Source organism: Erythrolamprus reginae, unplaced genomic scaffold (assembly GCF_031021105.1).
Source record: "Erythrolamprus reginae isolate rEryReg1 unplaced genomic scaffold, rEryReg1.hap1 H_3, whole genome shotgun sequence".
NCBI lineage: Eukaryota > Metazoa > Chordata > Lepidosauria > Squamata > Dipsadidae > Erythrolamprus > Erythrolamprus reginae.
The window spans coordinates 89860-104041 of NW_027248484.1; the positions used below are offsets into that span (position 1 = coordinate 89860).

General features: G+C 48.3%; 1 protein-coding gene across 1 annotated transcript in view; it reads left to right on the forward strand.

Moving 5' to 3' along the window:
• The first annotated feature begins 6215 nt into the window (after nt 1–6215).
• Nucleotides 6216–14182, forward strand: part of LOC139155546 (fascin-like) — a 36365-nt gene continuing 28398 nt past the window's right edge. Inside the window, exon 1 of the mRNA XM_070730727.1 lies at nt 6216–7518. Coding sequence (XP_070586828.1) covers nt 6669–7518 — 850 coding nt within the window. The 5' untranslated portion in view covers nt 6216–6668. The remainder of the gene's footprint in view (nt 7519–14182) is intronic.

Here is a 14182-nt window from a genome sequence, read left to right on the forward strand (position 1 = left end):
AATTAAATAGTATATTTTGGATGTTCTGTAATAGTAAATAGATGGGGAAATTGTCTCTCTTTGAGGTGAGGAGAGGCCAGACACCCTAACCCTAACCCTTGACGTGAGTGATCTCAAGTTGGCCACCTTTAAGCCAGTCATATGACCTTTAAGCCACCCAAGTCACATAATCGTCAAGCCACTCCTACCTGGTCACATGGCTGGAAAACCACACCCATAAAATAAGCCACACCCACAGTGTGTAGTAAAAAAATTTGCAGCCCTTCACTGCTCCCCACCCTCCACACTCAACACAACAAATCTCAGGTTGTGAACCTCATGCGCAGGACTCTACAAAAGCAGGGGGATGGACTACAACAGTGTTTCCCAACCTTGGCAACTTGAAGATATCCGGACTTCAACTCCCATAATTCCCCAGCCAGCAGATTGAGTTCATGAAGTCTTTCCTGATAGGTTTTATGCTTAAGACCTTCCACCATTTTTGTAGAAGAACTGGGCCAAGGAAATAAGAAACGGAATTGAAGCCTTTGTGTTCGAATGTGGTTTTGCCTGTAAGGAAAGCCAGGTTTTTAAAGCCTGGGTAATTTAAAACTTTGATAAAAGACAGGCACATCAGAGCTGGCTGGAATTTTATGGGCAAGATTGTACCAGGGTTGCCAGCTAAAATATTTTCATTTGGACTGCAGCATCAGTGCAGCCCTGGCACAAAGTGGGTTTTATTTCTTGCGAAAGAAAGAAAAGTGTTTGCATTTGTTTGTGTTGAAGATCTCAATGATTTCAGAGAAGGAAGAAGGCAGATGGAGCCAGTAGATGAACACGGGTTGTATTTTAATTTTATTTTTCCTGTCCTGACCTATCATTTTTACATATTTCTACTTCTATAGTGTTCTGTCGGGCTCTCTGGTAGTCTCCTCCCAAAAATTCACAGGAACAAATTTCACACACACGCACACACACGTTTGAAAATTCAAAACAATGTTCTTTATAATGAAAATTCACTTAACCTAAGCCCTCTTTTGGTATAGCCAAGAGCACTGGTCTCCAAACAAACTGGTAATTTGTACAAGTCCCTTATCAGTTCTGAGATACTTAGCTTGCAGCTGTGAGGCAATTCACAGTCCTTCTTCTTTCACAAAGTGAAAGACACTTTGCTCTGGTTTAGTTTCAAAGCGGGGAAAAATCAGCACACAAAAGGTCAAAGTCAGTAAAGCAGTCACGAAACACAACGATCAGATAATCTTACACAATGGCCAAACCCACAGGCTGCTATTTATAGCAGCCTCACTAATGACCACAGCCCCACCCAACCACAGGTGACCTCATTTTCTTTGATAATAATCTCTCAGTTGTTGTTGCCTATGCATCGCTCTCCGCATGTGTGGCTGTATCATTAACTCCTGTGCTGAATCCAAGGAGGAGCTAGATAATTGATCTTCTTTTGAGCTGTCTGCCACACTCTCCTCCTCCCTGTCACTCATGTCTTCTTGGTCAGAGGAGCCTTCATCATCAGATTCCACCGGGGGCAAAACAGGCCTGCAGCATGTGAATGTCTCCCCCACATCCATAGTCCTTGGGGCAGGAGCTGGGCCAGAGCTAACCACAACATATAGCAGGGTGTGGTTATATTTTGGGCTGTTTTGAAAAAAAAGAAAGAAATACAAATGTGAACTACCCAGCCGGCAGCCAACGCAGCTCAGAAATTTTTCGGCAAAATTCTAAGCATCTCTTAATCGCTCAAAATTCCTGTTGGGATATTGAGTCACTTCAGGACACAAGACCTTCATCTGAGCCACCAAAAAATAAGAAATAAATCCCTTTTTTTTTTGTTAGGCAGCTCAAGCTGGATTGAGTCTCAAGCTGAGTTTCATTTTGCTTGTTTTTCGTCTTAGAAAAGGCCTGCAGGAGATTAGAGCCAACTAGCTACATGGAAAAGACGCCGTTTCGAGATAAAACCTGCCCAAAATTGTTACCCGAATTGAGCTTCAGTTCAAATGGGGGGACAGAAATGTTCCCCAAGGAGGTCTTGGCTCAAAGTTGGTGGTCTCAACAAAATAAATCTGGACAGCAAGAGTGCCTCTGAGCATACGTAGAGTTCCTTGAGCCCAGCTGCAAAGCTCTCCCTTGTGTTGATCCTGATCCTGTTGATTCTCCATATTCCATATTCATTCCATGTTCCGTTCCATTCCATTCTATTCTGTTACATATTTCTTCAGTTCCATGTTCCATGTTTTAGTCTATTCTCCATATTCCATATTCTGTTCCATGTTCCATGTCCCGTTCTATTCCATTCCATTCTGAATTTTATTCTATTCTCTATATTCCTTCCATTCCATGTTCCATTCTATTTTTTATTCCATTTTATTCTATTTTTCATATTCTATATTCCATGTTCCATGCTCCACTCCAATCCATCCCATCGTTATCCTATTCTTGGATGAGGCTATTTATTTATTTTTATTTATTTATTTATTTTGTCCAATACACAATGAGAGTTTTAGTGGGTATATATATATATATATATATATATATATATATATATACACACACACACACACATAGTAAAATACATGATGAAGGTTATAGAGGAGATACTCATAGTAAAATATATCTAAGAAAGAATAGAAAAGAAGATATAGGAATAGAACATATCAATGAAAGAATAGAAGAAGAGATATAGGAATAGAAGAAAGATATAGGAGATATAGGAGAGCAATAGGACAGGGGAGAGAAGGCACTCTAGTGCACTTGTACTCGCCCCTTACTGACCTCTTAGGAATCTGGATAGGTCAACCATAGATAATCTAAGGGTAAATTATTGGGGGTTTGGGGATGACACTATGGAGTCCGGTAATGAGTTCCACCCTTCGACAACTCGGTTACTGAAGTCATATTTTTTACAGTCAAGTTTGGAGCGGTTAATATTAAGTTTAAATCTGTTGTGTGCTCTTGTGTTGTTGTGGTTGAAGCTGAAGTAGTCGCCGACAGGCAGGACGTTGCAGCATATGATCTTGAGGGCAATACTTAGATCATGTTTAAGGCTAGCATTTGGCAACCCCCAAACTCACTCAGTTTTGCCCTGGGGGAGGAGAGAGAGAGTGAGAAAAAGCCCTTATCCATGACAGTTTTCTGCAACCGGTTGGGGTCCCCTCTGCCCCCACAGCTTGGGAAAGGAAGAGGACCTCCCCCCCCCCCCACAAAGACACGTGATTCGGGACCAGGATGGCAGGGGAGCCAGGGGAAGGATGGTGGTTGGCAGAGAACAAGGGGAGGAGGGAGGGAGGAGGTTTGCAAGCAAAGACAAACAAGCCATTTCTCTCTCTCTCACACACACACACACACACACAGAGCGACAAAGGCTTCTCCAGCTGGGGCCAGAGATAAGGGCAGCCAAACACTGGCGAGACAGTCCAGGCTGAATGGATGGATAGATGGAGGAACAGGAGAATAAGGAGGGATGAACAGAAGAGGCAGAATGAAGCCCCAAAGAATAAATCTGACCCACCTCCTCGAAGCCTCAAGTGAGTGGGTGGGAGAGAATGAACAACACCCCTGCAGAGTGGAATCCCCAGTCCCCCATGGCCCCATTCCAGCCCCCCCCCCAAAAAAAAACTACAGAGATTTCTCGGTCACAGACTTAAAATTTAGAGCTGACTTTTGCCAGTTTTTCTTTTAAAAAATATTAAGTATCAATATAAAAAAGAAATATATACTACAAGACAAACACAAACAATTAAATACATAGAGATTTATATCAAAGGATTTAAATACAAAATATTTAACATAGATCTCAACCATCCTGTTCACTATCATTTCCTGCAGCCTATTTGTAGCATCCTATGATTATTCTAAGTGTGTGTGTGTGTGTGTGTGTGTATACACACACATATATACTGTATATATGCACTGCTCAAAAAAATAAAGGGAAGACTTAAAAAACAGAATATAATTTCAAGTACTGGTAAATCTAACTTCTGTGAAATCAAACTGACCACTTAGGAAGCAACACTGACAGTCAATTTCACCTGCTGTTGTGCAAATGGAATAGTTGTGCAAATGAAATATTCAATGAGAATATTTCATTCATTCAGATCTAGGAGGTGTTATTTGAGTGTTCCCTTAATTTTTTTGGATCAATATATATAACCACACCCAGCCACTAGTATTTATAGAAGGAAGGCAGCTCAGGTCTCGCTGTGTTCGCCTTAGAACAAGGACAGAAGCACCAGCCTGAAGATGACGAGTGGGACCTCGTCGAAACGTCGCCAGAAATTTTCAAATCCTACAGGGGAAGAAACCCGAATATACCAAGACCGTCATATCTGTACCCGTGAAAATCTATGAAAACATATATATATATATATATATATATGTATATACAGCTCAAAACAGATCTATCCTTCAAATTCAGCAAAAACATGTTATATATATATATATGTCCATATATTACAACGCAGAGGCTCAGGTTCAAATCCCAGTAAGGGTATGGCTGCCTGATGAGAGCAAATAAGCTTGAAATAGATCTATAGTAGTCTCCCTTTCTTTTCATTATCAGCAAAAATATGTTACACACACTCACACACAAATATATATTCCTTTTACGATCTAACTTTCACAATCATTTAAGTAAGTTTCATTCTTATTTATCTTTATATTTAAGTTTATAATGTCTTTAATTTTTATTCTCATTGTTCTTTTACCAGCTGTATTTTGTTTTAAACAACGATTTGTCTATTAGTTTTAAGTTGTTGGCTATTAGACTTGTAAGATCTATCTCCGTTCATCGCTATTCCTAATCGTGCGCCAGTTTTTAATACAAGTTGAGTATCTGCAGGGCGGGTTTTTTTTCAAAACAACCTGACTTTGGATCAAGAGGGACACCGTTTTAATTTCCAGATCAGTTGTTTAGATAATTAGCCTCCTTCTTACAGATGGTTGGTAATTTGAGGAGAGAATATGATGGCCCCCTCCGAAATAATTCTGCCAAAACAATGCAGTAATTCCAAAATGTGTTTTCCCACCCCCCCCCATTCACAGAATATCCTTTCCTAATTTTTCTCTCCTTTTCATCTCCCAATAAGTAGATCAAAGCTTAGAGCAACAGAACTAGTTAAATCAGGCAGATTGCCAGGATCCTAATGGATTTAGGAACAGAAAACTAGGGTGGAATAAAGTTGGATGGGGAACCAGAAGAGGATTAGGCATGGATGTGTATTCAAACAACAGGCTAAACCATGGTTTCTGGAACCATCATGGAATTGATTAAATGGGTTGAAGCCTTACAATGCACTAAACCAGCCTAATGTATTTAAGATAATGAGCCCCCCCCCCAGTTTTATGATGGCTGTGGACTTCAACTGCCAGAATTCCCCAGCCAAGAAACAGGGCTGGACGCCTGGGCTCGGGACCTCCAGCCACCCCACCCCACCCTGAAATCCCAGCCTCCGACTTCCAGCTTGTCCAGCGGCTGGGGGTGCTGGTCCTTGCGCCCCCCCTCCCCAATAGCCGCAACGGAGGCCCCCACTCTTCCTTTTCCAGCCGGCCCCGCCCTTGCGGACCCCCCCCAAAGTCCAGCTCCTCTTTCTCCCCCTCCCCCCAGCTGTCGTCAGCTGTGACCCCTCCCTAATAGCTGCAGCGGAGACCCCCCCTTTCTACCTTTTGCAAGGGATTCCAGCCAGCCCCGCCCTTGCGGACCCCCCCCCCCCCGAAGCCCAGCTCCGCCCCGCTCCTACCTGGCTCCTCCTTTCCCCCCTCCCACTCCCCACTAGCCCCTCTCCAATAGCTGCACCGGAGACCCCCCTCTTCCTTTTGTAAGGGGGTTCCTGCACAGCCCCGCCCTTGCGGACCCCCCCTCCCACAAGCCCAGTTTCCCCCGCCTTTACCTGGCTCCTTCGTTCCCCCCTTCCCAGCCGTCGTCAGCTGCCCCCCTCCCCAATAGCCGCACCGGAGACCCCCTCTTCCAGCCAGCCCCGCTCTTGCGGACCCCCCCCCCAAAGGCCAGATCCTTCTTCTCCCCCTCCCCCCCAGCCATCATCAGCTGTCCCCCCTCTCCATGGCCGCACCGGAGACCTCCCTACTTTCTTTTGCAAGGGGTTCCAGCCAGCCCCGCCCTTGCGGACCCCCCGCCCAGCCCAGCTCCCCTCCAGCCCCCACGCGGACCGGGGATTGTGTTTGGGGGAGGGGCGGGACGAAGGCAGCTGCAGCGCGCCCCCTCCCCCGGCAGGAGCTCCGCCCCGCGCCTCAATTGGCAGCGGCGGGGCGGCCGCGCCCCCTCCCCGCCTTATAGCCGGCTCCTGACATCCCCCGCGTCTCTCTCTCGCGCTCGGCGCTGCAGCCCGGCTTTGCGGCCAGTCCAGCTCCTCCGTCGGTCCGTTCGAGCCCGGCAGCGCGGCCCTTCCTCCTCCTCCTCCGGCAGCAGCCGAACAAAGGAGCCGTCGGGGCGAGAAGGCAAAAGGCGGAAGAAAGGAAAGGAGGGAAAGGAAGAAAAAGGAAGGAGAGAAAGAAAGGAGGGAAAGCAGGAAAGGAAGAAGACAGCAAGGAAGAAGAAAGAAAGGAGGAGAGAAGAAAGGAAGGAAGGAAGGAAGAAAGGAGAAAGCAAAGAAGGAGGAGAGAAGGAAAGGCAGGAAAGAACGCGCGCACCCGTCGAAGCTCCATCCACCGCCCGCCTCGCCATGACGGCCAACGGGACCCCCTCGCCCCCGGCCTCGTCGTCGGACTGGCTCCCCATCCAGTTCGGCCTCATCAACTACGGCAACCGCTACCTGACGGCCGAGGCCTTCGGCTTCAAGCTCAACGCCTCGGCGCCCAGCCTGAAGAAGAAGCAGATCTGGACGCTGGAGCAGAACGGGGGCGGCGAGGACTCGGGCGCCGTCCTGTTGCGCAGCCACCTGGGCCGCTACCTGGCCGCTGACCAGGACGGGCAGGTGAGCTGCGAGCGGGAGGCGCCGACGGCCGACTGCCGCTTCCTCATCGTGGCGCACGACGACGGCCGCTGGTCGCTCCAATCCGAGCCGCACCGACGGTTCTTCGGCGGCACCGAGGACCGGCTCTCGTGCTTCGCGCAGGCCGTCTCGGGGGCCGAGAAGTGGCGCGTCCACCTGGCCCTCCACCCGCATCTCCACCTGTTCAGCCTCAGCCGCAAGCGCTACGCCCAGCTGGGGGCCGGCGGGGACGAGCTGGCCGTGGCCCGGGACGTGCCGTGGGGCGTGGACGCCCTCCTGGCCCTCCTCTTCCACGAGGGACGCTACCGGCTCCAGGCGCGCGACGGCCGGCTCCTGCGCCACGACGGCCACTTGGTGGAGGCGCCCGAGCCCGACGCCGAGTTCACGCTCGAGTTCCGCGCGGGCAAAGTGGCCTTCCGAGACTGCCGCGGACGCTACCTGGCGCCGTCGGGCCCCAGCGGCACCCTCAAGGCCGGCAAGGCCGCCAAGGTGGGCAAGGACGAGCTCTTCCTCCTGGAGCAGAGCTGCCCGCAGGTGGGGCTGCGCGCCCCCAACGAGCGCCACGTCTCCACCCGGCAAGGTAAGGCGGGGGGGCATTGGGGGGGGCTCTGGACACACATACCCCGGGGGAGAAAGGTCTCTGCTTGGAGGGAGGGGAGGGGGCGCCCGGGGAGGAGAAGGGGCGAGGTCTCTGTTAGGGAGAGAGTGCCTACCCCAACTGGGGAGGGGGTCTATGGGCCCGGCCGGGGAGGTCTCCGCTTGGTAAGGGAGGGAGGGGAGGGCCCGGACAGGGAGGGGAGGAAGGGGGAAGGTGTCCACTCGTCAAGGGAGGAAGTACCCCGATTGGAGAGGGGGCTCTGGACACCCCCCACCCCGGGGAGGAAAAGGGGGGGAAGGTCTCCACTTGCTGAGGGAGGGCCCGGCTGAGGAGGTTGTCTCTGGTCCAGGTCGGAGAGGAAACGGGGGAGAGGAAGGTCTCTGGGGAAAATCTCTGCTTGGCAAGGCTGGGGAGGGGGCTGCTGGGCCACCCCGGAGATGAGAAGGGGGGAGGTCTCTATTTCATAAGGGAGGGAGGGGAGGGGCAGTCAGGGAGGAGAAGGGGGGAGGTCTCCACTCTGTAAGGTACCCCAACTGTTGAGGGGGTCTGTGGGCCTGCCCGGGCAGGAAACGGGAGGAGGGAGAAAGTCTTCTCTTGGCAAGGATGGGGAGGGGGCTCCTGAGTCTTCAGGAAGGAAGGGGGAAGGTCTCCACCCTGCTGGGGAGGGGGAATCTCTTGTCTGCCCAGGGAGGAAAGGGAGGGGGCGCAAGGTCTCCATTCATGAAGGCAGGGGAGGGTCCAGCTGGGGCTGGGGTCTCTTGGGCCATCGGGGCAGGAGGAAAGGTTTCCCTAGGGGTCTTTGTTCCTCTTCCCCGCCCCTCCACAAGCTTTCATTCCGTTCCTCTGGGCTGGGTGGGGGGCTCAGGGTAAACTTTGCTGGGGGCCTTGGCCCGATTGCAGACAAGAGGAGTGGGACCCTCTTGGCTCTTTGTCGGGGGGGGGGGGGGGGGCTGCTGGGAGGCAGGAACCTCAGGGCTGGGGCTCTTGGCATCTTTCCCTGGGCCAAAGGATGGGGTTTCCCCCTTGTATTGGAGGGGGGGTCTGGGCTGTGATGGGCCCCTTTCTCTCCCCCACCCCACAGGGTGGGGCTGGCTAGAAACCCCCAGAACAACAAGCTGGCGCCTGCAAGGGGACTGTGATTTTGGGGAAGGGGCCTGTTTGTGGTGACCCCAGTCTGATCCGATGGAGGAGGAATGAATGGATAGATTTCCCACCAAACCAACACAATGAATCCAAAAGAATTAAAAAAGGTTGGCGGAGCCCGACTCTCTCACTTTGGAGGGTACCCATAATATCTAGTGTCGTTCCCCCCATGAAAATGTTTATGCCCCCTCCTCCCCAATGGAGACCCACTCAGCTGTGGGCTGGAAGAGAATGGTGGGTTTTGTTTGGGGAGGGTCCCTTGCAATCCTATGGATGGAGGAGAGGAGCTGGGAGTTTTTTCTGGGGGTGGGCTGAGATTTCTCCTCCCCAACTCCGCCCTCTCTTCCCACCTCCCTGTTTTCTTCCTGCTGGGCGGGGGGGGGGGGGCAGGGAGAGGTGGGAACGGCCTCGTGGGGTGAGTTGGGGGGGGGGGGTGTTTCCCCCTCCCGGGACATTGTTCAACCAGAGTCCTTTGTCTCCCTTCTCAAAATGGTGGAGGCCGCCGGGTATCAGGTTTTGGAGGATACCGGGAACGACAGGCATGTGTGGTGGGGATGAAAGAATGAATGGAGCAAGGCAGCCTCCTTGTGCATCTTCCTGCAAAGCCTGCCCTACTAAGAGGAGGAGGGGGAGGGGGAGGAGGAGGAGGAGGAAGGAGCTGGCTGAGCTTTGGGGCCTGGGCACAAAAGTAACCAGGTGGGGGGAGAACCCTGTTTTGAAAGAGGCGGCCCCCTCCCTCCACCAAGGAGGAAGGAGGCAGCTGCTTCTGGAGACCCCAGCCTCCTTTCACCCACCCAGCCCCCATTCCGCCATTCTCTGCCCTCCCCCCTGGCTTTCCTCTGTAAGCGCCTCCCTCCCCCTCCTTCAGCTGTGCATTGGTGACTAAATCCAGGCTGAGCTGCTGGGTTTTTTCCCCCCTACCTTCCCTGCTGGGCAACTGCCGCCTGCCCAACTCTAATTCCCTAAATCCTAATCTTGCAGGCTGATTGCAGGAGGATGGGGGGAAAGAGAGAGAGAGAAAGAAAGAAAGGGGAAAAAGAAAGAAAGAGAGAAAGAAAGAGGGAGGGAGGGAAGGAGGGAGGGAAGGAAGGAAGGAAAAAGAAAGAAAGAGAGAGAAGGAAGGAAAGAAGTCAAAAAGAAAGAAAGAGAGAGAGAAAGAAGGAAAGAAGGAAGGAAGGAAAAAGAAAAAAGGAGAAAAGAAAGAAAGAGAAAGAAAGAAAGAGAGAGAAGGAAGGAAAGAAGTCAAAAAGAAAGAAAGAGAGAGAGAGAGAGAAAGAAGGAAGGAAGGAAGGAAAAAGAAAGAGAGAGAAGGAATGAAAGAAGTGAAAAAGAAAGAGAGAGAGAGAAAGAAGGAAAGAAAGAAGGAAGGAAGCTCTCTGAGTTTGGTTGTTTTGCACTAAGCATTTCACAACCCAACTAGGTAACGTTATCAATGCTATAGAAGGGTGTGGGATTTCGGGAGAGGAGGAGGGGGAGGATTATGGGGTCCTTGCCTTGGTGGTTTTCTTGCAGACCTTTTATGACCCAGCTAAGTAACATCATCAATGCCAAAATGGAGTTTGTAAAGAGGAGGAAGAGGACTGGGGGGTCCTTGGGGGGTCTCTGAGCTTGGTCATTTTCTTGCAAGACCTTTCATGACCCAACTAGGGAACATCATCAGTGCTAGAAGAGAATGAAGTTTGTAGAAAGGAGGAGGAGGGCTGTGTGGCCCTTGGTGCTTGGTAGTCTCTTGCAAACCTTTCATAACCCAACTGAGTAACATCCTCAGTGTAGAAGGGAGTGGGAGGACCTGGAGGGGAAGGAGAACCTGTCCATTTTGCCTTGAGTGAAGGAGTGAAGGCCTCCCTTCCTTTTTGCTCTTCCTGTTCTCTCTCTCTCTCCCTCCCTCCCTCTCTTTCTCTCTCTCTCTCCCTCCCTCTCTCCCTCCCCCCCCTCTTTCTCTCTCTCTCTCTCCCTCCCTCTCTCTTTCTCTCTCACTCTCTTTTGATTTGCACAATTCTTTTGTCCAAAGTTTCCTCCTCCTCCTCCTGTCTCCCCTCCTCCCCATTTTGGGTTGGCCTGGGAAGCCTTGGGGCCTGGGGAAGGGGGCTGGCTGGGATTTGCCTTTTGGGACCAATAACCCACCCACCGACCCCCTAGTTGTGCCCCGTAAAAGGTTCTTTCTTCTTTTAAAGCTTTTGTTTAAAAAACGGAACAAATGGGGTTTTTTTGAGAGTGTGTGTTAAAAAGCTCTGGACATGATGACAAGGCAGTTGAAAAACCAACAAGAAAAGTCGGAATATTACAAAACCTGGAATAGGGTCTATATATGGTTGAATAGAAGAATTTTTTAATGAATCCAAGATTATATAAATTTACTATTCTGAAATGTATATAAACAGAGATACGAAGTAGGTGTTTTCTTTCCTTTGAAATGATCTAATTAACAAAAGTTTTCTTTTTTTATTATGGAGACTTCTAAGCTCCTTTTTTGTTACGTGTTTTGTTTTGTATTTTTATGTATGTTTTGTTTTGTTTTGTATCTTAAAAAAAGCTTGAAATTTGGGGATTTGATTTTGGGATCGACAGCTGCAGCACTCTTGTTTGACTTTTTTAAAAAAACTATCTTTGAATGGTTTTTCCTTTTCCTTTTCTTTTTTCCTGGCAGCCTCTAGAAAAAACCCCCAACTGTTGCTTTTTATTTTTTTAATTTTATTTTAAATATAGCTCTGGAAAACCTCAGCAGTTTTTCCTAAAGCTGACTCCACAAAAAGGAAAGATCAAAAGACCCCTTCATTTTATAATGCAAGCTTTTCCATCCACGCCGCCCTCTCTGGTTTTTTTTTTTTTGCAAAAAGAGAGGGGTGCCTCCAAAATTGCTCCCCTGTTTCTTCAGCCATCCTTGTCTTCAACTTATGACCCACAAGGAATGGCCCAAAATTTCTGCCGCTAAGCAAGGCAGTAGTTACAGGCAGTGTGCCATTTTTTGACAATGAGTTGTTAAGGAAATTGGTGCAATTGTTCAATGAATCAAGCCGGGCGGGGTTTGTTCTGTCGGGCTCTCTGGTAGAATCCTCCCAAAAATTCACAGGTACAAATTTCAGACACACACATTCAAAACAATGTTCTTTATAATGAAAATTCCCTTAAACCAAGCCCTCTTTTGGTATGGCCAAGAGCACTCGTCTCCAAACAAACTGGTAATTTGTACAAGTCCCTTATCAGTTCTGTGATACTTAGCTTGCAGCTGTGAGGCAATTCACAGTCCTTCTTCTTTCACAAAGTGAAACACACTTTGCTCTGGTTTAGTTTCAAAGCGGGGAAAAATCAGCACACAAAAGGTCAAAGTCAGTAAAGCAGTCACGAAACACAACGATCAGATAATCCTCCACAATGGCCAAACCCACAGGCTGCTCTTTATAGCAGCCTCACTAATGACCACAGCCCCACAGGTGGCCTCCTTTTCTTTGATAATAATCTCTCAGTTGTTGCTGCCTATGCATCGCTCTCCGCATGCGTGGCTGTATCATTAACTCTTGTTCCGAATCCAAGGAGGAGCTAGATAATTGATCTCCTTCTGAGCGGTCTGCCACACTCTCCTCCTCCCTGTCACTCATGTCTTCTTGGTCAGAGGAGCTTTCATCAGCAGATTCCACCAGGGGCAAAACAGGCCTGCAGCATGTGGATGTCTCCCCCACATCCACAGTCCTTGGGGCAGGAGCAGGGACAGAGCTAACCACAACAGGGTTAAAGTCAGTTTTATCCAGGGGTGGGTTCTGGTTTTGCCCGCTCTTGGAATACTGCGTTCAGTTTTGGTCGCCACGATGCAAAAAGGATGTTGAGACTCTAGAAAAAGTGCAGAAAAGAGCAACGAAGATAATTAGGGGACTGGAGGCTAAAACATATGAAGAACGGTTGCAGAAACTGGGCATGGCTGGTTTAATGAAAAGAAGGACCAGGGGAGACATGATAGCAGTCTTCCAATATCTCAGCGGTTGCCACAAAGAAGAGGGAGTCAACCTATTCTCCAAAGCACCTGAGGGTAGAACAAGAAGCAATGGGTGGAAACTAAACAAGGGGAGAAGCAACTTAGAACTAAGGAGAAATTTCCTGACAGTTAGAACAATTAATTAGTGGGACAGCTTGCCTCCATAAGTCGTGAATGCTCCAACACTGGAAGTTTTTAAGCAGATGTTGGATAACCATTTGTCTGAAGTAGTGTAGGGCTTCCTACCTAAACGGGGTTGGACTAGAAGACCTCCAAGGTCCCTATATATTTATATATTTTCATATTACAATTCCTTTGCTTTTTTCCTTATATACAATCCAATGATACCATCTCTCCCAGGTTTCATAATAACCCAAATCTTTTTGGCCCGTTAGTTCTATTGTGAACCTATCCATTTCGTGCACATTCATATACACTGCTCAAAATAATAGTAATAATAAAGGGAACACTTAACACAATGTAACTCCAAGGAAATCAAACTTCTATGAAATCAAACTGTCCACTTAGGAAGCAACACTGATTGACAATCAATTTCACAGGCTGTGGTGCACATTCAACTTTGTAGAAAACAAAGTATTCCATGAGAATATTTCATTCATTCAGATCTAGGGTGTGTTCTTTGAGGGTTCCCTTTATTTCTTTGAGCAGTATACATATAAATATACATATAAATATATACTGCTCAAAAAAAAATAAAAATAAAGGGAACACTTCAACAACATAATATAACTCCAAGTAAATCAAACCTCTGAAATCAAACAGTCTACTTAGGTAGCAACACTGATTGACAATTTCACCTGCTGTTGTGCACATTCAACTTTGTACAGAACAAAGTATTCAATTAAAATATTTCATTCATTCAGATTTAGGAGGGTTCCTTTTATTTTTTTGAGCAGTGTGCATTTATATATATGAATACGTATATATGTATGAATGTATATACTGTATGTATAAATACGCTGCTCCAAAAAATAAAGGGAACACTTAAAAAACAGAATATAACTCCAAGTAAATCAAACTTCTGTGAAATCAAACTATCCACTTAAGAGGCAACACTGATCGACAGTCAATTTCTCATGCTGTTGTGCAAATGGAAAAGTTGTGCAAATGGAAATATTCAATGAGGATATTTCATTCATACAGATCTAGGGTGTGTTCTTTGAGGGCTCCCTTTATTTTTTTTTGAGCAGTGTATGTATATATTTAATTATGATATTTTCTGATGGGATTCCTGGGTTTTGTGCAAATTGTGTGTGTCTCGCTTTTACGAAACCCTGGTTGGGGGAGCGAGGTGTGCTTTGCAGGCATAAAGTGGTAGCACAGATGCGCCAATGTTGGGTGTGGCTCCATCCTTCCGGAAGCCTCTCTTCCAAGCCTCCCTGGAATCATTCCTCATTTCGCTCCCCCCCCCCCTCCAAACTGGTGATGTGGGGCGGGGGGGGGGGGGCGGAATTGAGACCAGGAGAAAAGGTGGGGACGGACACGTCAACAGTGCGAGAAATGATAGTTTGTTTT